Raw genomic sequence first — 24,460 nt, forward strand, 5'->3', positions numbered from 1 at the left:
AAATATTTTATTTTCATAAAGGGGCACTATGAGGGACATAATATCGTACATATATTTTTACAGGTGGCCAGAGAACAACAGTACTAGCTAAATTATGTGTGTGCGGTTCTCGAACAAACCCCATTTTCCCTGCCTCTTTCTGCGTATCCTATGGCCGTATTCTTTGAGTAGCGTCATCGTGTTCATTTTCCTATGACTAACGTCCTTTTTGCTCCTTTCTTGAATTCAAAGCTGAAGGGGCTGAAATAAACTAAATCTAACACACGTACATGATGGCGGCTTTCTCGGTCTCTTAGTAACCATTTCACGGGTTTCTGCGGGTTAAAACCTATCGTAGTAGCACGTAGCGATGCTATGCCGTGTGCATTTTCCTATCACAGTAAACATTGGGGACGAAAGAATAGGATTTAAACCATAATCGTCTTACGTCGGTTGCACATTTTCCAAGAAAAGCGATGTGTGTCTTATTCCTAGGTGCATTTTGTTCAATATCGACTACGAGTGGGCCCGGCCACTTTAGGATGCTTCCGCTCCTTTCCCTATACACTAAACCTAGTGGGCACCGTTCGCAGCCTCCGCTGTTCGATAGCATTTAGAAACAGACGGAGGTTAGAACGGTCTCTGTACACCATTCTGCTGGGGAGCTGTTTCCGGTCCGTATCCTGTGCGCTCAAAAGTCTTCAAACAGCTGCATCTCCAGTTTGTCCAACGACCGCGCCGACTTCCAGTCCGTTTCGGGGTAGTCGTCGAAGTTGCTCGTATCGCCGTCGCCTTCGGCCGCAAACTTAGGAACTATCGGTGGCTGTGGGACAAATGGGTGGACCGATTATTGATCACTGCTTGCATACTCTGTGTCCTTTGGTCATTCGCGGCGTACCTTGAGCTGCTTTCGTATCACGACGTTCCAGTCCAGGTGCTTGAACCACCGATGTCTTTTCACGTCCTCCGCTCCGTTCTGCAAAGAGTGGGGGACGTCAGTAAAATACCCCGACGAAAAGATTCGGCATCCGGTTCCGGCCTGCACCGCTACTACTCACCTTCATATTGCCCAAACGCTTGGTCCGGTCCAGCACCAGCAGCTTTTTGACGAGATCCTTCGCAATGGGATCCGTGTGTCGCGACCACTCGATTTTGCCACTGAGAATTTTCTCATATATTCCAAACGGATTATCGTCGTAGAACGGTGGGTAGCCAACGACCATCTCGTAGATGAGTACGCCTAAAACCAAGGGGAGAAACCACACATGAAACCATGATCAGGAACGAGGGTCATACATTGCTCGATTGTTTATCGGAACAATCGGATGCGTCCGGGTTCCGTCTGGTGATCGTAAATCTACGCTCCTTGAACTGGGGCCAACTTTGACTTTGACCGCGAAACGCACCGTTATTGACGTGCGTTCGTTTATGGCTTCCGTTAGTCGATTTTACGACAGCCGTCCGCCCGTTTCTACTGTCCTCCTTTCCGGAACTGATCCGTACGTGTATGCTAATATCTTGTCTACGTGTTTCTCCTCCTGCTTACCGAGAGCCCACCAGTCGACGGCCTTGTTGTGGCCCTTGGATTGAATGATTTCCGGCGCCAGGTATTCGGGCGTGCCGCAGAGCGTCCAGGTGCGATCCTTCAGCTTCTTGGCGAAACCGAAATCGGTGATCTTCAGGTGGCCGTCACGGTCGAGCAGCAGGTTTTCCGGCTTCAGGTCCCGGTACACGATCGACAGCGAGTGCAGGTACTCGAGGGCAAGGACGATCTCGCAGGCGTAAAAATTGGCCGTGACCGCATCGAAGCGGCCCGCGTTGCGCAGATAAGAGAACAGTTCGCCACCGCTCACGTACTCAAACAGCATGTACAGGCAGCAGTCGTCTTTGGTGTGCCACCGCCTGGGGAACAAAGGTCGGAAAAGCAGCGATTAATAAGCTGTTCAGACGACTACAGAACCCCCGGCGGAATTCGCGATGGCCAAACAACTCACATGTTGACTACGAACGGGTGGTCGATTTCTCGCAGAATGTTTTTCTCGTTCTTAACGTGCTCAATTTGCTTCAGTCTGATGACGTCGGCCATCGCCAGGATCTTCATGGCCCAATGCTTGTCGGTGATCTTGTCCCGACACAGACACACTCGTCCGAAGGTGCCAGTTCCTGTAACGAGAGAGCGCGGGAGAAAACGTTACACTACGTCAGAGAAGTCACCCCTGGGTGCTCGAGGATGAGGACACAGTGCAAATATGTCGTGCATTATGCACCGGACCAGAGGAGGACTTTCGCCGAGTCGAGATTGTGTTTGTTTTTCATTTGTCGCTCTGGATGCATCTTGCGGCACTAAAGAGCTTTCCACGGCACACGCGAAGGTCAAGAAGACGGAGTTTGGACGCGTGCCGTAGACCATCTGTTTAAACGTTCTAGGCTCGATTACCCCATCTCAGGCTCCGGGTGATTGACAGATTAATTGACCGATCGAATGGTCACGGCTTTCATTCACGAAAATGTCTAATTGCTGTCTAACTAAAACAGTGGCCACATTCCCCGGCGGCGGCCACCGGATGTTCAGCATAATTATCACCGCGGGAAACAGCTGGCCACCATTAGCGGTGGGGCGAAGATCCACAATTGATTACATTATGGAGGTTATGGTCATCACCATCATCGATTGTAAACATCGGCCTTCAGATTGTAAGATTTCGGCTTGGGTTTACTGTGATTGGGTAAGAATCTGTGCTGACGCTGGCCACTGTTTTATGCAACCAAAGCCACGGGCCACGGTTTTATGGCAGGCACAGCCTGAAAAGAGTGAAATCGTACGAAAACTTACGTTGTTACGCTGCGCGTTGCGGCGATTGTAACGTGGCCTTACACATCGCACGTATTGCAAAAAGGAAAATATCGTACACAGCGCACACCGTGCGGGTCAGAATGGGATCCAACGATTTTCCAAAACCCTATCGGTCAGACCACACGCACCCAGCTGCAGGCGGCGGTCGAGTTTTCCGGCAACAAGCGGACCGGAGAATCAACACCCCCCGGCTGGGGACACATCAAACCCGACAAGACAGTAGTCGCTGCAGCTCCTAATTACCTCGGCACGATGTTTACTTTCAGTGCGTGCTCTTTCTTGCGGGGATGTTTCACCATCGATGCATCGTGGTTACCATGGTAACGTCTGGTGCTGATTTCTCCGAACGCGCTTGGTTCGGTTAGGTAACGCCCGTACCGGGCACGGTGTCGCGTGCTGATTGCGATCGAAAGTAAAAATGTTGGTCTTTGGCCACCGCCTCCAGGTTCGTTGTCTGATGCCCCGGCATGTGTCAAAAATGGCCCCCGGCAGTCAAAAACGGAATCGGATGAACGACACCGACATCGATGGATTTGCGCGACGGGCGAGACGAGACGAGATGTGTTTGCCCGTGGGCAACTTTCGCCTTCGTTCACAAGCCGGCCGGGTCAGCCACCCGACCCGAAGTTCCGAAACTCTCCAGCAGCAGCAGCATCAGCAGGTGTGATCCCCAAGGCACGAATGATTAATGTACCGGACGAACGACGTCTCACTTGTGGGGGTCAGAGTTGTGTCAGGAGTGGCTCCGTTTTCGGGACCGGCTTATCTTGGAGGGTCCCACTGTCACGATCTATCTTTTCTAATTCGCTTATCAAGGCCAACTAGTGTGGACTTTGTCTACAAACAGCAAAACAACTCAATTCGGCCTACTGGAATGGCTGATCACTTGAACGCCGATTAACCGTTAATTCCGCGTGGATATTCCGCCCATTAAGTTCAAGAAATCAAACCCACGCAGCATTAAGCTACGGGGGTTTCATTGGTGAAAGATCAATTGCCATGCTGGTTCGGCTGACGGTTCCTCAGCCGATCCGGTGGACCCTCGACACCAAACGAAGACCGCGGCCACCACGTTAAGTGATGGCTAATGCGCTGTTATCACGTCGGTAATGAACCTGCACCATACGCCTCGTCGCCTTGCGATGCCAGACGTGGCGAGGGAATCGGAGTTTGTTTGGACATGAGAAATCGTCAAAGAGAGAGGCCGCGTGGCCGTACGTGAAATCGCGCACTGACGGGGCTTGGACACAAACCGATTTTTTTTTTCCCATTTTCTTATGACTTTGTGACCGACTCTCTCTCTCTCTCTCTCTGTCTCGCTCACCGGATGGGGCGGGATGGGGAATAGGTTCAGTCAACCAGGAAAAGGGGACCCAAGGGGTCCCGTGCGGGACCCCGCGGCGGGTCCTAATGCGAGACCGGGTTGGCCGAGATGGAGTCATAAAGACGTTTTTCGTGTTTTACTGTCCCCCCGCCGCCACACGCCGGCACGACGACACGACCTCAGCTGGGTCGACAATCGTCGGTGAAAAGGGTCGTCCACCGACAACCGGTCGCGATCGATCGATGTCACCGTTATTGATGGGCGCCCAACGGTTGATTTGTCCCTTCCGTTAGGCCCTAAGACGCATCGCAAGCAGGTGGTAGGTAAACAAATTCAGCAAAACACTGATTGCGGCTTGCGGGGATCGCAAATCAAGTTGCGTTTACCATCCTCCCCGATCGGTCTGCAGCCTTAGACCCCTGGGCAGAGTACTGGAGGTTGCAGGCGAAGTTCAAAGATGGCTCATGAATCATTCATGGCGTTGGTTCGAGTTGGAGGCCGGCGGCCACGGCCGCCACCGATCGGCCATCAAGTTCAGGTGTGCAGGTTTGACCGTGAAGCGCATTCGCCGCCGCCATCGGCACGGATCACGGAGCCAGCGGCGGTGCCAGATGGCTCTTTTAGTCGCAGTGTCCGCTTCCCGTGCGCGTGGTACAGCAGAAAAGTAAAAGCTCGTTTTTCATTCAATGCAATTGTTGGTGCATCATCACGACGACGGTGGCCAACTTTCTTCGCAACTGCCAACACGGACCGACGGATCGTGTGGTCGCGCGCTCGCGATGCGATTTAGAAAAAAACCGCGAAACCTGATCGCTGATCGTGTGCGATCACTATTTTATCTCGTAGAAACGTAGGACAGACAGAGTTGCATTATCAGAGTATTGTCAGGGCTTCAATCTGACGCCTTTTCGGCACAACAAACCGCAAACCAAATCGGGTTTGATCGATCGATTTTCGGCTTCGGGTGGTTTCAATTTGGCAACCACAACCAACGGGGGGCCGATCGATTCCCGCCACCGATTGCGCAAACGTTTGGGGTGGATAAGCATTTTATTAGTTTACTCCATTTCCTGCTCAGTTCGCTGCATTGAGATATGCTTCACTAGTTATGGCCCCCCTAAAACTCAGGTGGCCTCACGCTGTGGGGAAACGGAGCCATAATAAATCTTCGTTTAGCCACGGTTTGTAAGTCGACCACACGACACAAGGCATTGCCAAAAACGTGCTCCAGAGGAATCGAATTCATTTTTGCGTGAATCAAGCCCCTCGGTCGGTTAGGTGCCAATGATCGCGATCAGATCCCGTGCCCGTTGATGATAATTAACAAATAGCATCCCACGACCCGCGGCGGGTACCGGGTATTGGGAATCCTTGCGATCTGCGGCAATGTTTCGGGCGCCGGGCTCCGGATGCGCTGCACGCGGATGATGGACGCTAAAAATAACATCGAAACCCTTGTGGCGGACGCCGCGCTGGACCCCGCGCGACAAGAGGCGATGGTGGAGTTGACACACTCTCGGCCCCGGGAACACGGCAAAATTGCAACTCTCGATAGGAAGGAGAAAACTTATTTTTGGACCGATCATCGGTGACATCGCGCGCCCATCGCGCGTGTCCGGCGTTAGTCCGACGCATTCATCGTGTCTTCGAGACACACACACCCGGAGCGCATTAAATAATATTGGTGGATAATCCAGAGTCGGGCTCGCGGAGCCCCGGGGAAGGGCTGCTGCACGGCGGCGGCGTCGTCGTCTTGCCGTGTGGTCTCTCAGATCATGTTTGTCCTCCTGTCCTCCGTCCGTTCGAGAGGCGATTCGTAATTATCTTCCGCCGGAGAGCGAGACCGACACACGTTACCTTCCGTGCCTCCGGGGCAGACACGGCGTCGTCGTCGTCGCCGACGGAGTCCGTTAATTTATTTGATGTATGCGCTATGCTGCGCGCTGTGTATGCTTTTAAGAGTGTGTTGGTTTAGTCATTAAAGACTCATCACACTTTTACTTCCCCGACGACGACGACGACTGGCGGAGGACCGCATCACTTATTTGACTCATCGCCTCAGAGATCGGTGCCAATGGAGAATCTGGCGGCCCTTGAGACACAATTTTGTCGAGGGGATCGATTGAATTTCACTTGCCCTGCACCGCGCCGCTCGGGGGCACCGCGGGAAGGAGTCACTTTCGGTTTCGTTGATTACCTCCGACCGCCGGCAATCGGACTCCCCGAGCAAACCGGACCCCCCGGCCAGACGTGTCTGATCGTTTAGCAAGTGCCAGACCGGACCGGACCGGGAACCGGCTTTTGCCTCAAGTGCGCTCATGCTGCGCTGTATTATGTTGTTTCTACCCCCTTTCTCTCTTTTGCTCGCTCCCTCCTGCGTACGCGTGTGACCCCTTGGGGCGTCCGTCGACGAATCTCGGAAGCTTTTGCTCGGAAGCGGGGTTTCATTTTCGGCCTCGGCGAATTTGGCCATTGTGAAAGTGTGTGCGCCGCGTGAACTCTATCACTCACGGCACACAGCACACGTCACTTCCCGGCCCGGCCTCCCCGGGGGGGCGGCTGGCTAACCGGGTTGCGGTCTCATTACGCGCGAGGCACACGATTATTGGCCATTTTTTCGCGCGGGCGTAACCACCGACCGAGACCGAGGCGAGCCCCTCACACAGCACGATTTGCAGCGCTGACCTCTTCTCATTAACGTCGGCTTAAGGCTTTCTTCGGACGCGCGACCGCGAATTCGTGACCGAAACGGAACCAGATTAGATGCTTTTAAGGAGGGCACAGCATTCGGTGGTTTATAGCATAAAATACTGCCTCAAAGTATTAAATTGGATCGTGTTGCTTAAGCATTTCTACATCTTGACAGCTCAAGTCTAGGTCAAGTCGCTGCGGATTTGTCATTCAATGGCGATCACAAAAATGGATCGACGGAAGAGCTTCAACTCCCAAGAAGTTATCGAAGCTATGGCCGTAAAGTTGGCAAAACGTCATAGATAGTGTTAGTGTTTCTTCAAACCCGCATCGACTTTCTACATGACCCAATCAACGGTTTTTTCCCGGACAGGTTCAGGTTCGAACGAATCAACAACACACACCCCATAGTGGCTTTCCGAGTGGCCCCTCGGATCAATGACCAGCAGTTGCGCCGGCTGGCTACCATCTACGGCACCAGAAAAAGAAGATCTTGCCGCGCCACGGCCACGACTCGTTAAGGGCAAAACGCTCCGAAGATGCTGTGCGGGACCGTCGTCGAGGGTTGCCCTGCCTTGTGCGCTCTTTAGGACGACTTCTGTGCGCTGCACCTCCGTGGCAGACATAGCTCTTATCAATTATCAATAATTATCCGTAAACGATGTCCCAGCAAGTCACCGAAAGCGAGTGTCGCAACGCCGTGCCGTGTCGTGTCGCATTGGTGTGTAAGGTGCCGCGAGGTATGTGTGGCATCGTCACCGGCATTACGGGACGACCGGCATTCTGCTGGCCCGGAGTCGCCACGCTGGCACGCCAGATATGTGCACGTCAGTATAATAGTTTAAAGCAGCTTCAAAACTGGAGTTCAAATCGCCGCAGCGAATTAATCGCCGCCCGGGACTGCAAGAGCCACCCTAAATCCGTCCGTTCGTCTAATCGCGGTTCGCTTCACGCAGCGAAATGCCGTAGAGAGCCGGCCAAGCGTCCCAAATGTAAACATAACTAGAAAATAGACTTGACGGACGGAACAGGAAAAAAAAAATCCAATTAACATCGTCGGAAGTCGGGCCCAGGCAGCCAGCCAGCCAGGGTTTCTCCCTCTCCCTGGTGTCAGCAGCATGGCTGGGAACCATCGGGTCCGCCGGACACCCTGCGGCCTGCCGGCGTGTCTTAATCGATCACATCCGATCTCCGGTCCGAATCCGGTCCGGATAGAATGGGCACGGGAAAGGTAATATTTGGCTTCTATACGTTACTTCGGTGCTGCCGTTTAGCAGATTTAGATTGCCCAGAAGGCTCTCCCGAAATCCCCACACACCGCTGCAGCAGCCCGCGATTGGATGTTTAATGGCTCATTAAAATGTTCATTTAATTAAACCATTGCACGAGCGCCCGCGGGGGTCCCGCGGCGTGTGGCGTCAGCAGCAACAGGCAGCTGTTGTTCGCCCAATTCGCGCGTATTCTGGCGCCGTCAGTCGCAGATGCGAGCTGCGTTTGATGGGCGTTGAAAGCGCGAGCGGATTCAAGCCACACGCAGAGGAAATTGTTCGAATGACACTCCGGCACGGTGCCAATTGGAGCGCAGCAACATTATGGCCAGAGAGTGCCATTCTTGGAACGCCTCGCCTTCGGAGATGTGGAAAAGTTCGTCGAAACTCAGACCTATTGCGTGGCTGCCCGATCGGCATTGGGCGCCGATACGAGTTCGTGGAAAACGCCGTACTGCTTCTGTTGGGCTACGAAAGGGACACCAAATGTAACCTTAAACCCTTCTTGTTCGGGTTTTTCAACGCCGAGCATACGTGTTGTTCCCCGTGGCAAATCTGGGCAAATGGATGGTTCTAAAAATACCAACGGCCGGTTCTCGAGGAACTCGACCGACCGGCGTGGTCGGTCCTTGACCTACTCCCCTCCAGTAATACCGCCATTTCCCGCCAAACCCGAGACGCTTTTAGAGAGTGTTTAATCACGCATCACCACATCCGCCGTGCCGTCGGGTCGTGCCTTTTTGGCCGCAAAACTAATGCAGTGATCGGGCCAAATAATTGGTGCTTCTGGTTCGGGGAAAGATTGATCTGTAGTCGGAACCAGAACGGAGCCTCGTTTGGGAATCGCGTGCCCGACCGGCCGGCCAACATCAATCAACATTAATCCATAATGCGGCGTTCTGTAGTGGACAGTTCCCGATCCCGCGGGTATCGAGTTTTTGCAACGGGGCTCCACGCGTCATCACTCGCGTTAATGAGTTTCGCCAACACCCAAGCGATCGCCCCTTCGCGTGTGTTGGCCACCCCGCTGCGGACCGCGGCTCATCGTTCGTGAGCACAACACGATCAATCTTAATTTGACAACAGTTTCACTCGTTCACTCTCGTGTCGTCGCTTGACGGGCGTCGGTTGTACTTCATTTGTCGGGCAAAAAATCCCCCCGTCGTTGGATAGTAAGGGTGCCGGGGTGTCACACCCGATGTCCTATGTACTCCTTTGTTCGCTTGAGGGTGGGAAAAAATAAAATTCATCACGAATGCGATCGATAAGACATTCCGCCCAGACGGCGTGACGATGAAAATTGCTCACAAAATGCCGTGAGAACTCCGCTTTGCATTTCTCTGCTTATCAGGTCCGACGGCCCAATTGAGTGGTTCGGATTGTGATCGATTGACTAAACGATCATTTAAAAAAGGAAACTAAACTATCGTTTGAAACTCGCAGACTGTCAGCTACCAAGGACATCTGTTGGCCACCTCTACGTTCGGGAGAATGGCAAGTAATTTAATCGAGAATACCAAAAATTGTCCTCTCAAGTGACTCCCCCTATCGTCTGATGGATTTGTCTCTCAGCAAAAGACTCAGACTTTTATTCATTCGGTGCGGCGGTTGCAAAAGCAAACTGTTCCGAAGCATTCCGAAGACAAACTGAAGTCGAAGAGGGGGGTCCGTGAGAAATTCTTCTTCTGGCCGATATGTGTGAGGGGCGCGCAATAAAATGGGAGGTTTTATTGGCACTTTCTTTTGCCGTCGCCCCATTAGCGAATTTTCCCGCCGAAAGCCAACCAGCCCGGGCCGCCGCCGCCGATCCGTTAATTAGCGGCAAATTGTGCCACCAAAGCCGGTCGTCGCTGCTCACACGCTCGGGGGACCCTGGGGCCGCCGCCACCGTGAATGTTGCGTTATGCGCTCTAGCGCTCATATTTGCTTTCGTGCCGGGCGGTCTCGTCTCGGGGGGCCATTATGTGTGGCCAAATGTGGAATTTATTCACACTCCCTCGCAACCAACGGGCCGGGGGGCCAGGTCGAGATCGGCCGAATTGCGGAACGATCGTGCAGCGACCGGCAGGTGCAAGTCTTGGGTTATCTGCACCCCCATTTTCCAACAGACCGCGAGATCAAGAGAACCACGCGAGAGATCGAGATCTTTTGTGAACAAGAAGAGCTTCCGCTCTGTAGCCTCTCGGTGGCCCGCGCCGCGCCGAGCCAGAGCATCACGCAAGAGCGCGCCCACTTCAAAACAAAGCTGCGTTGCGAAGCTTTCCACGATCGATGCGGCCACGCCACGATGTGTTGGGTGATCGGGTACGGCGGGTCGGGTGAACGGGACTGTGTTTATGTTCCAATGTGCGGAACACATAAAAATGCGGGGTTCCCGGGGTGCGTTTCGTTCTTTGCGGCTCCGATTTTTCACGCGTGCTGCCAAGAAAACGAACCTTTTTAGTGAACAGTCCCTCCGCCGCATCGAATTTGGTTCCCCTTTTTTAGGTACTTTTTAATGGAATATTACAAAAATTTACAGTAAACTTGTTGAATGTTTAGTGGCCACGGCGGTGAAGCTTTCGCCCGCGAACATCCGTCACATTATCTACCGCGCGCGATGCGCGACATGATTTATTGGCTTATTTTCGTGTTGTGGCCGGTCCGAGGACGACGGCGTAAAACCGGCGTAAGCCGTGGGTGGCCGTGTGTGTGTGTGTGTGTGTGTGCGAGGAAAATGCTAAATGCAGAATGCAGTTCGAGGCGGCGGCCAAGGGTGCGAAACATGACATTAACTTTCATCGCTCATTGCCACACACACACACTCACAGACACATTTGGGAGACCTCCTATTCCCGCGGGACAGAATCGAAGGGGGTCGAAGGGGGGCACCGACACCCCGTCCCCCGTGTGGGTGTCCGTGAAAACGTGTTCTCTAAAAATAAATCTTTCATTCAAAATCATAGCACTGCTCTTCCGCCGGGCGTTCCGGCCAGCGGCGGCTTGATTTGGACACTCTGACCCGGACCCGGACCTGGGGAGAGTCGCCAAAATAATCTCCCACGCAACACACACAGCCACACAAGAGGAGGCGGAGTGATGGGTCACTCACTTCGCTGCAGCTGTTCCTGCGTTCCTGGTCTATCCTGGTGTATCCTGCTGAGTATCCGGGTGCGACAAAGTTGGCCATCGCGAGCACGGGGCAGTGTGCAAAGATGCTGCCAGATGCACTCGAGTCAGGACGAGATGCCCTCGTATCATCCCGATAAGACGAACCGCGACGCGCAATTGGCGCGCGTTGCCAAAGCAAATGTTTTGCTTCACGGATGGCCACCGCGTCGCCGGCAATGTGCCGGAACACGGCGGAACCGTTCCGCACGGCGCGTTTTCGCAAAGGTGGCCACCAACCAATTAACACCGCTGCACATTGCTGCGGCTGCAAGGTGCACGATTGCACATCCTGTCGCCTGTCGCGATTCTAGATAAGGGGCTCCGGCCATCTTTGTTTGGCGCCCCTTCACGTGACACGCGGCGTGATTGGTCCGAACAACTGTCCTGGTGGTGCTGGCCAAAACCTTCCCAAACTCACTGGAGTCATGTTCAATTTTATCGCCAGTCCCAGTGGCCAGCGCAAGTAAATCAATTAGTAAACTAACATGTAACCCGGGGGTTTTGGCCCCCGGCCAAGGCAAGCAAATTTTCTGCAACATTTATGTTGGCAGACGGGCGAGCGAGCGAGCGAGACAGGGATAGCAAGTGGCCGGACCCGGATGGGTTGAAAATTATTTTAATTTCTCCATTCTCCGCCGGTGCGCAAATTAAAGTATTTTACATTCGATTCAATTAGAATAACGGAGCGTCGGCCAAATGACGTCAACGCGTCGTTCGTCGGTAAGTGCATCGCGCAGTGTTTGCCGTTTGTCCGCTTTTTTAATGAAGGTCTGCGGCCGGAGATCGGTGATCGATAATTCATCCAGCAAACACGGCCTCCGACGGGCCCCGGTTCTTACGCGGTTCGTTCGGTTTCCCGGAAAAATATCATCCGATTCGGGCCCCGGTAAACAACGCGGCAACGTGACCCCTCGGTCCGGTCCGTCGTCGTCTGTCGCGTCACGGGCCAAAACAATCTGGTTAACATGATGTCGCCAATTTTGGGACCCCCGTGGGACACACCTCCGCGCGGGGGCGGGCGGTTTGGAGGCCGATAACATTCGCACGACGCCATAATTCCGGCGGCAATCGGATTCGAAAAATGATGACCCCTCATGATTGGATTTGTTTTTCAAAAATGAGCACTAAATTGGACGCGGTAGCAATAAAAAGCATCGCTCCGCCGACTGCAGAGTCCGTAAACGTCCTCCAGATGGTGACGACTTGGTCTCGGGCCTCCCGTTATGTGGCGTGACATATGTTTACCGCGAGTCGCACGAATCTCCGTGCGTCAGTTTACGCTATTTTCGCACGCTGCGTGGCCGGTTGCTGCTTCCGGGCCTTCCAGAGAGAGAGAGACCGCGAGAGAGAACGCGAAAGAAGGACTCACACACACTCCGTTCCCAATTTAAACCATTACCATTTGATGTTCCGAGTGGCGCGCGAATGTTGCCCTTTGCTTGGGGCGTCCGGCGGAGCGTCTTCTGCCACCACAACAATCCGGGCGCGGGCCATTGCGATCGGAAATTGGTTCAATAAAAATCGGGCGAGCGAGAACCGGGTTTTTTATTGTCCCGTCCAGTGTGCGACATTTCAAGTTCGGAGACCGGCCGGCAAATGTCGTTCGATACAAACCTAAAATTAGAATCGATCCAGGTTGGAGGTCGGTTCCGCGAGTGGCCGCAGCATATCGAACAACACTTTGCAAACGGCGAGCCGACAGATAAATAGAAGAACATTGCGGAGGAACAACAGGCTTCCGGCGCTAAACCCGTTAAGCCTCCCGGTGCCAAACCCACGGCACCGATAAGTCTCTCCTCGCCGACTAGGTCAGGGTGGATAGGGGCGCACCTTTCGATGCCGGCATCGATGTGCTATGGCAACAGCCACTATCGTTATGGTAAGGAGCAAGCTGAATGAAACAAAGCCGACGCTGCCGACGTTCCGGGATTCCGGGCTTCCTGGATTGGATTACTGCAGATAATTACTGAGCCTCTGTTTTGGTGGGGGGCCCGAGCGAATCTTATCGGCTCGGATTAACCCAACCGACCCATCAACAGGTGCCGGGGCCGGGCGCGTGCCCCCGTGGAAACTAGATTGATATTTAGCCGAGAGGCCGGACTTTGCCTAAAGCTTAATTACATTGCGGTCCACGGCCACCGACCACACTAATTCAGAACATCCGGGCCCCTGTGAGGCGCGCTGCTGAACTTTGAATTGGGCAAAATAAACGCCATGGCCCAGGGCCAGCGCCCGGACGACAACCTTTGCCCCTTTCGTGGCGGTCACTCGTGGCCACTCAACGAAATCAAATTTTCCCATTATTTTCCAATGGCCTGTCACTTTTAATTAGTTTTCCGCCCCGCCCCGAAGCCGCGAAGTGGTCCGTCGCTCCGGACAAATTGCCGGAGAGTTCCGTCCCGATTCGCTCCCGAGAATTTGTGGCGTAAAATTGGCGATACACGGTGCTTGCCGTTCCGATGGCCCGAGTTGTTTCGAGCTTCCGATTTCGCGCGCTGCCTTCAAGATTAATTGAACACGGTGAGTGTTGTCCGCTCACTCGCGAGCAATGTGAGCAATTTCGCAAGCATCCACCCTGTTAATCCCTCGACCCGTTCCGAGGTGACCAACCGCTGACCCGGGAGGTGTGTGTCGGACAAAGTGTCAAAAAACCGGCAACCCGCCGGGGGCATTCGGCAGCTTAATTTTCTTCATCGAGCATTGTGGCGGGCAACTCATAACACTCTTGTTGTAGTGGCCATCATAGGCACGGAAAAAGAAACGGGGGCCACGGGCGGCAAACGGCGAAGATATACGAGAAGAAAATATACATCGTCCGCCCATCGCCCGCCCATCCCCCGTGCGTGCGTGCGTGCGTGTTGACCACTTCAAAGCCGTGCCCCGGTCCGGTGTCTTCTACGATAGACAAAGTCCAACCCGGGTCGGGTCGGGTCGAAAACATCCTACATATTGTTCGTACCAAGCGGTAAAGAGTGCCGCTTCGTGCCCCCGAAAAAAACTCAGGATATATAAACGATTTTTCCGCCTTTTGATTCCGCGCCGGAGTGGTTCGCAGCTGTTGATCGTTCATTGTCCGGTGGCCAAGGCCGACTTTCACCCCGGACGAGATGCGATGTCGCGCGCCTCCTTTGCGTGCCGGAGCGTGAGTGAGAACCTGGAATCACGCACCCTAATCTGGCACCGAACAGCGGGAGAGAGTTCCGGGGCCGGAGATTGCGGCGTACGGAGCCCCCAAAGTATGATCCCGATTGCAATTGGTGCCATCATTCTGTTGGAATGCGCCCCGAAAAAAACACCCCGCCATTGGACCATTGTTTGTCAGCCACCGCATTGGCCGGCCTTAAGTAAAACAAACTAAAGCTAAATCAATCACTCGGCGGCCGCCGGCGGCGGACCACCCTGCCCCGGGACCGCAGTCAACAAAACATGCTTTTACGATTTGTTGCGACGGGTGTATTAAAATGAATTAAATGCTCTGAATGTCAAACCGCGGGTCGGGCCGCATGGCCGCGGCATTTTAGCGGTGCGGCGGATTGCGGATTAAATGTTACACATGCTTGCCAGCGACGGGCAAGCTCTCTCGCTCGCTTTGTTTGTTTGCGGAAGCGGAACAGAACCTCCTCCCACCCCGATGGAGGCGCCTGGTGCCCGTTAGAGTTGGCCCCGGTTTCGCAAACCTTTCAGGGGACAACCATGAGCTGAAACTAGTTTTTAAGTACAATTTAATGTTCGCTCTCGCCGTGGTCGTGGCATTTTGTCCGACACGATTTGCTAATTTTATAGGCCTTCTCGGGTTAGGAACATTGGTCTCAACAATATAAAGTTAATCCCCGGCCGCCGCCGCCGCCACCGCCGAATTGGGTTAACGCGAAAAAGGATTAGGGAGCGCGCCATCATGGTTGTGCCGTGGCCCAGGATGAGTGACAAAATGTCTATTAATATTGGTGAGTGGCCGGAGCCGGAGCAAAGCCGGACGGACGGTGATAAACTCGGACCAGCTGCATGCGAGATGGTGGTGCGAACTTTATTGGACCACATCCAACACCAGCACGGGACGGGTGATAATGGGTGTCCTCGTTTGCCAATGGCCGAGACTCCATTCTGACTGACGCAGCTCAATTTACGCGCGCGTCTAAAATACTTTGATTGATTTGTTTACCTTCAATCTATCATCTTTAGAACTCCGTATCATGCTCCCCGGATCATCAATAAATGTGTTGCCACTGTCATATTGATCGTGTCCCGGCCCGCAGCACGCAACAGCGGCAAGTGCTGCGCCAGGCAATCATGAACATTCAATTGCATTTCCATTCCAATCAATGCGGTGAACGAGCCAGACACGATTGGGTCCTCACAGTTTGTGGCCACGTGTAGCGGGTTTAATTGAAAATAAGTTGTGCCCACCACGGAGTTTAGCAGACACCACGGAACGCCTTTTGGGGTAGTTCGGTTCGTCTAACTGCAATCCGAGACCCAGAGCATGACTGCGCGGAACTGGCCGCGATGATGGATGGCCCAATTTGGGGGGGTGGGGGGTTGGCCCGACACATTACTCGCCAATGACGAGGGCAATTTTTTAGCAATCAAGCCCTCCGAGCCCTGCTCCGAGTACTAATTACTCAACGGGTTCGTCGTGCCCTTGCACCCTTGTAGGGTCCTTGCTGCTACCTTCGAATGTTCCGGACAATAAGAGGGTCCCCAAAGACAAAAAATACCGTCACTGCCTGTTTGCGTGCGGCACTTGCAACTTCTGGTGCACCACCAGCGGCCAATGTTCCGCAGCGCAGTGGGTAATAAATTTTCATTTAGAACCATTTCGAAGTTCGGCTACACAAACTGCATGCCGGGCGTGCGCGCTCCAGGCGTCACCGGCCATTCGGAGGGTCACAACAATTCTCGAAATGTTTTGACTCCACACTCGGACTCGGAGAGAACGCTGTACGTCAATCCGACCCAGGACGCGACGCAGGACGTGCCGGCGCGACGCCGCGACGTCAGGCGTTTGTTTTTCAACCCCGCGCTTCTCGCGCTCAGTTTATATTTCACTTCGGAGTGCCTGCCTCGTTAATGTCCTCGCGTATTATAATGAGCGTATGTATTGTCCCCCGACGGGTCGGGAATTTTCTTTGCAAACAATTCCACCAGCAAACCAGCCGCACAATCAAATCACACAAAAACGGCCAATAAATTACAACTCGAATTAGCATAACGGTCCGGTCGTCGTCGTCGTCGTCGTCGACTAAAAACGCTACAAATCGTGACCCGCGACCGAGTCAGACGGTGACCGACCCCCATCTCGGTTTTCGTCCCACTTCCGGGATATCCGCGGGTCGCAAGGTGGCGAAGTGCATCCAGCGAATGAGCGGCGAAAGCGGCGTTCGGCCGAAGGATGACGTACGTACGGTAGCAGCGTCAGCGGCGGACAAATAAAACGCTGAAAATAATTCTTCGTGGCTACTTTTAGTGGGAAAATATCAAGTTTGCGTCCGTAAATAAATACAGTACGGTTCGGGTCCGAAACCGGGGCCGTACGCGGGCGCGGCCAGTAACGATGTTTCGTATCGAAACTTAACCCCATCGTCGGGTTGTGAATATTGTTTTTTTACGTAAAACGTGCACTTTGCGGAACAAACAATTATAAAAGTTGTGGCCCACAATTGGATCAGCTGAATCCGGGGCACGCCGTTGGTCACTGTATCGTGTAGCGTGTGTGTGGTGGTGTGTGTACGTCATACGCCACCCATTTTCACCGGAGACCGAATTGATGGCCCCGCTTCGGACGCGCTCGGTCAGGAAGCTACACTTTCATCGTGTGAACCGCTCCGATGCTCTCCAAACGAACGATCGAGCGCGTGATTCACGGGTTTGAACATGGAACAAGCGCTCGGAACGGATCGGCTTCGGTAGCTATTGTTTCGGGAAGGATATTGCATAATCGGCGATCCTCTTCGGAACACAGACACACACAAACGTCGAGTCGAGTGTCTGATCGATCCGAGAGCTCTGCGCAGACCGGCGATCGAAGAAAATATCTAAGATCGTTGGCGAAAAGTGGCGTTTATTTACAATGTTTATTTATACCAAGAGCGCACACGGTGCGCGCTCTCAGCGCCTCGGCCACGGTTATCCGGTGCGAACGATAATCGGGATCGGGGGGGCCGTTCAGGGGTCGATCGTCACGCAGCGGGATGGTTTTCCGAGCTAGTCATTAAATTATCATTAGAGATCTTCACACCCCTTTCGAGTGCGCGGCCGATCGATAGTCGATCAATCACGGCCGATCGCAACGGATTGCACTACGGTCACTTTCCTTCTCGTAGGTACACCGCTTGGCTGAGCTGAAGCGGGACATTTTTGCAACGAAAAGGAAAGCGGTGGATCGATGGCGTTGCTGCTGAATACTGCCTCAAAACACACATAAAACCATGCATTTAATGAGGTCCAGCTGCGTGAGATTATTTGTGTGTGCGCGGGATAGAGTTAATAAAACTAAGCGAATGTAAATAATGTCGCCACCGCTAGTGACTGACCAAGGAGACTACCATCATCATTTCTCACCGCGTTCTGGTTGGCAGGCGCGCCGATACGTTCCCGCAGACTTATGCCAACAGATGTTTTCGGGGACACACTTTCAGGTCGGGTCTCCCACACACGTTCAGGCGGATCGCACCGGAGGCAGGCATCCCGGACGAGTCCCGCACGAGTGTGACATAAGGCTAAACCGATTTAAATGGCATCCCGGTGGGGTACATATTTTATCAGACAAAACACGGTGCTGACGTCCTGGCAAGTGTCCTTTGTTGGCCACACTGAACTTGAAGTCAATGCATTGTCAACTGGAACCTGAACTATAAATATACGTCGTTCCTGTCGTATCGGTATATTTTTAATTGGAAAAATCAACCACACAGGATTGTTGCATACGGAGGACACTCCACTCGGTCGGTACCGCCGGTGACGGAGAGAAGTTCCTGCAAATAAAGCCATCGCCATTGTCCGCCTGGGAGAAGAAAGCCTGGGACGTGGGAGATGATAAGAATTCCGTTCTCATTAGCGTCGGAATTAATTGGATGCCACTCCACACTCCGAGACCCGCCGACCAGACCAGGCCGCCAACTAGAGTGACTCTGCTCTGGCTTTGTAGCTCGCCAACAGTGACACGCTCCACCAATCAGTGACAAGTGCCGTGTTGGTGCTGCCGTGCGGTGACATGCCGTTGAATGCCGAGGCCTACCCCCGATGAGGCCACCGCCTCTTGACGCGCTTTGCTCACGGCCTCTATAGAACCTAGAAACCAATCGAAGCTACACACGAGACCACCGGCAGCGGCACACCGGTTCATTGGTGAAAGTGAAAACGTTGTCACGCCGGCCATTCATCGAATTTTCAACCCACCTCCCCCCGATTCACGGCGGTGACGATGTTTTTTGCCTGTGACTGCAACTGTCAGATTGCTTCCCATCAGTCAGAGGGAACGACGATACGATGACACACTCCTCCTCGGGCTGAACGATGATGGACGTGGAGTGGTGCCAGATTGCCCGATGAGCTAAAAGCATTCGAAATTGCTGACTGGCGGGCGTTGGCAGCAGAATGATGGCGTTGCCACAATGTAAGGGGCCCACTGACTGGGTGGTCTCTGTGCCGCTCAGGAGAGCGGGGGTCGGGTGCGGTCGGGATCAGCGCATCGCCCCACCCCATGCCAGGAGCAATAATCTGCACCTTGCGCCGACCGTCAGCCCGTCCGATAATGGACAACATGGCGCACGGCGCCGACCTCTTGGCTACCGTTAAGGCCAGTCGATGAAGATCCAAACGGGCGCAAAAAATAGAACACCCAGCAGCGACCCGCTTTGATCGATCGTAAATGAGCAACCACGAAGGTGTACCGCCGGAGGTCATCCCTAGCCGGGAAAAGCCAACACGCGCGATGCCCTTTAGCCGCCGATGGCCGGTTCATCGGCGAACGATACAGGCAGCCCCGAAGCGGACCTTGAATCGCTCCGGACGTTGCTTGTGGTCATCAGGCGCGATCATCATGGCGATCACCTTGTAAGCGTCTCGCGGCATTCCGAAAAAACAACACCATCGGCCTCCGGCCGCGGGGAATCGCCATCGACCTTTCTCTCCCCCGGAGCAGCGCCCACGGAGCGGTGAAAAACCCGTAAACCAGATGGAAAACCATCACGGCGCACGGCACGGTGAACGGCACGGGGCACCAGGTCCCGCAGACTGATCAGCGTCATAATAAATAAAAATGTTTTACGATCATGTCGCTCTGCGCACACTTGCGTCGGTCGGTCAGATCGGGCGCTCGGATGATTTGTTGGTCAAGCGACAGCCGCACAAGAAACGACGCGGTCGGTTCGGCTTGTGGGTTGTGGCACACTTTCCCCGCGCGCGGTGGCCCTGGCGCTCAGCTCCCAGCGAACACTTACCGATCGTTTTCAGTATTTGAAAATCATCCAGAGCATAGTCCTGCGGTTGTTTGCGGCGAACAGCTGCGCCGACATTATTATTCTTATCAGATAGATCGCCACCGTCGTCATCGCTATCGCCGCCGCGCCGAATATCAACACCATCGTCATCGTCTGCATCGTCGTGACTCCGGAGTCGCTGGCGGTTGGCGAGGACATTCCGGTGCTGCTGCTGCTGCTGCTGGCTGAGGCGGGGCTCCGGCTCCTCTTCGTCCTCCTCCTCCTCTTCCTCCCCCTCGTCCGGTTCGTCCTCTTCGGCCTCGACCGAAGACAGAGACTTCTGTTTCCGGTGTGTGCTTAGTTTGCCGGGCGAACCGGACTTTGCTGGTTCGTTATCCGAACTTTCCTCCGAATCCGAATCCTCGTCAGCCTCCTGCACCGTGGTGTCCTTGGCCGGCTTTTCTCCCAATCTAGATTGATAAGATAACGAGCAACGGGCGGCGGGTTGCCAAGTTGTCAATCATATCGGCTGGAGAAGGAAGGATCGTCTAATAAGCTTACCTAAACGGTACACTTTCGGAACCCTTCCGGTGATCCTGCCGAATACTGTCCTCTTCTTCTTCGTCTTCCTCTTCGTCTTCCTCCTCCTCTTCCACCTCCTCTTCTTCGCCACTGAAATCGGACTCGAGCGGATCGGTCGACTCCCCGCCCGAGTTCGTACTTCCGGCGGACTTGATGCTGTCGTTGATGCTCAGCTTCTTGATGCCCGTGCCGCAGCTGTTCAGGGTGATCGACACCGTGGTGGACGTCTCGGAGGGGCGCAGTGTATAACCGGTGAGCCGCGGGGACGAGGACATTTTGCCCGTAATCTGGACCACGCTACGAACCGCGGCCTGTGTGGGACAGATTGATACGTTCACAAATCACCACACACACGGGCTGGCGGCGATGTGTCACTCGTGTCACTCTCTGTTGTCGCGTTTCGTTCAGAATATATCAGTGTGGGCGGCTGGGACTAGGACCCTCACCCTGTATTTCCCGCCCGCGGCAATCTGTCGCGGTGTTTTTAGGATTGCAACGACATTACCGCTCGCTCTCGGGCGGGGTGCCGTCAAAAGTGTTCGGCGGCGCTCTAAAATGAAGAAGGACAAGAAATTTCGTCAATACTGTCCTCCTATTCTCGTGTACCCGAGCTCCGAGACGCAATTGATTCGATAAATCACCAAAATGGAGACAGTAATTACTTCGTTCGAGATTCGAGGGGCCACTTTTTTCGCGCATTTCCAAGAACCGCGTTGGAGGAGTACGTTCTACAGTCAAAGAATTAGTCTCCGGTGACAGACAAGGAAGAAGGCCGCACCTCGGGTGAACGAACTGAACACTTATCTGTTCACCCACAACACGTTATCGATGCGGGGATTCCGGCAGCGGAGCTGATAAAACGACCTACACCTACTAAAGCCGAGGCCGGGGGTCGTCATCTCGGTTTCTTTTGATGGGGTTTCGCTAGATTTATAGCTGTCAGAGCAAATATTGCGATAAAAGTGGCAAATGACGAATACAAATCGTGGCCCATTTTTACGCCCGATAGAGAGACACCCGACACAGAAACAAGAACGGACGGAAGGACTCTATTTTAATGTGGCCACCGGCAGTGGTAGTGTGTAATTCGAAAAGGCGTCCATCGTAAATGTGTCTATATTTTGTGTAATGCGGCGCTTAAAGAGCGTTGCGCAAAAAAAGGCGGGACCCCAGAGTTTAAGGGGCGATTAATTTTTATAGTTTTTGACAGACACACGCCCCGCGATTCTAGCATGGCTAGCGTTTTAATCATCGGCCGGCCGGTAACATAATCGAGTGCGACCGAGACCGAGAGCCCTTCAGACCGTCGCGTCGGTTATTCCCGTCATCGTAAAGATAAGCGACGGGACAATAAATTAATCCCCCCGGGGGCGTCGGGGGAAGAAGTGCATACGCAAACACACACGCTGCCATTGTTGCTCGCATATTGTTTGTTGTGGCCGTTTTGATACGTTTGTTTTCGCGCGCCTTACCTTCTGGCCGTGGGAGAAATCTTAAGCAATCGATGCTTCTATTTTCCGCTTTTCACCGTGTTTCACGCGGTAACACTTGAGACGAATTTGGCCGATTCACGTTCGGTTTCACTTCGGCCACCGGTACAGCACCGGCTTAATTAAGTGCAGAGGCCGCACAATCAAACACCTCGACTCTTGCCGCGGAAATGGCGCTCACTCTTTTCGTGGATTAAAATTTGGGCTTCAACTTGGCCTCCAGTGCGGGCGGACGGGCTTATCACTGCCGAAATTGCATTCGTTCCCTTGGTTTTGTGTGTGTTGGGTTATAATTTTTTTTGGTTGCCCGTCTCCCTTACTAATGATGATGCTGATGAGGGTGCGTAAGTTTACCGTTCAATTTGGACCGCTTTAAAGATGCTCTTTACTCACGGGGTGCGGCGTGCACACACAATAGAAAGTGATCCCAAAAAAAGGTCCGGAACCGGCACTTTCGCAGCCCACCACACACTCGCACGCCTCGCAGTTTCGTTAAGATCTCAATCGCGCGCTGCTGCTGATCGATTTCAAATCAAAGTAAACAATTTTACGATCACACGGCGTGCGGCACGGCGTGCTTTTTACCACTTTCTTTAAACAATCACTTTTCTGCTTCGAAACTTTCGCGTGCCGTAAAACGCACTCTTCCGCGGTGCAATAGAAATTGTCACATCGACGTGCGGCGGACAATATTTGCCGTATATCGACTCTGCACCGGACGACCGGAACTTCCGTTTCCCGCGCGCGCACTTTTTGAAAAAAACGACCGTTCCCGACGAACCTTCGTGATCGACTAAAACTTCGTGCGTTGCGAAGACCACGAAATCGGTGATTTTTCCGCGCGCGTTAAACAGACAAAATGCGGTGGTTTCACTCTTTCCACCGGTACGCATGCGGTCATGCGGTCGGCTATTTCACGATGATGATTCGTGGACCGTTTCGTGAAACTGTTGGTAAATTGACAAAGAAAAAGCAACCGTACCCGGGGGAACGTATTGAAAACAATATGTACTACTTTACTACAATTTTTACGAACCAGCATTTACACCAGAAAGTATAGATAATTCTCCAAATTTCATGTGTACCCCTATACTTTTGCCATCCGCTGTGAAAGCCGCTCGAATCACAAACACTCTGCTCGACTCGGATCAAATCGAGCAGCTACGTGCGCGCTGTCATCTGTCATTCGGCAGCGTCCACCGAGAAGTTGGCCGTGCCGTCGAGAGAAAAATATCCTCGCAATCTACGGTTAAAACCGTTTTTGTGGCCAACATCCCATACCCGGCCAGCACAATGTCTTCGAAAAGCAAGAAAGGAACTGATAACGCACAAACCAAGGAGGATGAGGTAAGGGCTACGATGATGCCGGTTCTTGTGCCGGCCGCGGAAACGGACACGTCACAGTTTTGCTAACATATCCGACGTTCCGCGCAGGTGGTCCAGATTAACAAATGGGACGGTACCGCCGTGAAGCACGCACTGGATGACTCGGTAAAGAATGCGCTAATGAACCACAGTGACATGAAGGAACACTTTGCCATCATCGACGGCCGGTTGTTTATCTGTACGCTGGCGGTCCTGATCGCGCTGGTCGCCCTCGGCTACGATTATCAGTATTCCTTCCCAGCTTCGAAGCCCGTTCTGATCATATGCGTGTGCTGTTACTTCTTCCTGATGGGCGTGCTGACCGTCTACACGACCTACGTCGAGAAGGGCATTTTCGTGGTGGCCAACCAGAAGAACGGTACCGGGAGCGCGAAACGATGGCAAGCCAGTTCCGATATGAAGAAGTACGACGACAAGTACGAGCTGACCGTACAGCTGAAGGACAGCCGCGGCATACGGGAGGCGACGGTCATGAAATCGGTGGCAAACTTTATCGATGCCAATGGTGTCGTGTTGGACGATCTGGTGGCCAGCGAAGTGAACCGAATTGTGAACTCGTTGAACGCGGATCGTAAAGACAAGTAGACAAGGAAAGTGCGCACAGGACGGGGGAAAGATGTCTCATCGTTTCTCGGATGGTTGGAATAAATTTAACCGACACCCATCTTAGTGCTTAGTTATCATTTTGCAAACGAAAGTGCCGTACCGATACCATCAAAATAAGCTCTATTACTAGTCTTGCTTTACAAAGGTGAAGCGCCTACGATTCGTACAGCTTCCCTACGCGGGAGAAGGATGTTTTGGGTCCACATCGGCTCTCGCAGTTTTATTCCTCTCCAGCGACGCTTGGCAGTCTTTGCAGACGCATTCGGATGTAGTTCGCTTTGCATTTTTGTTGTCATACCATGGCACATTTCCGCTTCAGTGAGATTTCAAGTTTCAGCTTCAGTGAGCAGTGACTGGATGATTCTTTCGGTGCCACTGTGTCTTCAGCAACGCGCTCCTCGCGTTAAGACAGTTTGTGGCTCATCTCCTCCGGATAGTGGTTCTTAAAATACTCGCGATACATCCGCAGGTTGAAACAAAGAACCGACCGGTCGGCGTAGCAAATGTCCAGCTCCTGCCAGTCCTTTTCTGCCCTGCAGATGCTTTGTTGGGCAACCGGCTTGCAATCTTGCCCTTCGCGTATTCCTCCGGCTGGAACCGATATGACAGTTGGTCCTGTCCATTGCATTTTGGCATGTTTGGTTAACGGATAGCTAACCCTAATCTAGGAGATCAAGCAAACACGGTGCTGAAAAAGTACCAATTATAGTTTA

At 53.3% G+C, this 24,460-nt stretch overlaps 2 protein-coding genes across 2 annotated transcripts; one reads left to right on the forward strand and one right to left on the reverse strand.

Moving 5' to 3' along the window:
- Positions 1-73: 73 nt before the first annotated feature.
- LOC128268151 (cAMP-dependent protein kinase catalytic subunit PRKX) lies at positions 74-20,540 on the reverse strand. The gene is made up of 7 exons (XM_053005174.1): positions 20,245-20,540; positions 19,705-20,153; positions 1,974-2,142; positions 1,526-1,881; positions 1,038-1,219; positions 878-955; positions 74-802 (listed from the first exon to the last, which is right to left on the reverse strand). The coding sequence occupies exons 1-7, from the start codon at positions 20,538-20,540 to the stop codon at positions 671-673; spliced, it is 1,662 nt and encodes a 553-aa protein (XP_052861134.1). The 3' UTR covers positions 74-670.
- A 2,414-nt stretch (positions 20,541-22,954) lies between these two features.
- Positions 22,955-24,440, forward strand: LOC128268153 (signal peptidase complex subunit 2). Its single transcript, XM_053005177.1, has 2 exons — positions 22,955-23,102; positions 23,190-24,440. Exons 1-2 carry the CDS (start codon positions 23,049-23,051, stop codon positions 23,724-23,726), a joined length of 591 nt encoding a protein of 196 aa, XP_052861137.1. The 5' UTR covers positions 22,955-23,048; the 3' UTR covers positions 23,727-24,440.
- Positions 24,441-24,460: the final 20 nt, after the last annotated feature.

Source organism: Anopheles cruzii, chromosome 2 (genome assembly GCF_943734635.1).
Source record: "Anopheles cruzii chromosome 2, idAnoCruzAS_RS32_06, whole genome shotgun sequence".
In the NCBI taxonomy this organism is placed as follows: domain Eukaryota; kingdom Metazoa; phylum Arthropoda; class Insecta; order Diptera; family Culicidae; genus Anopheles; species Anopheles cruzii.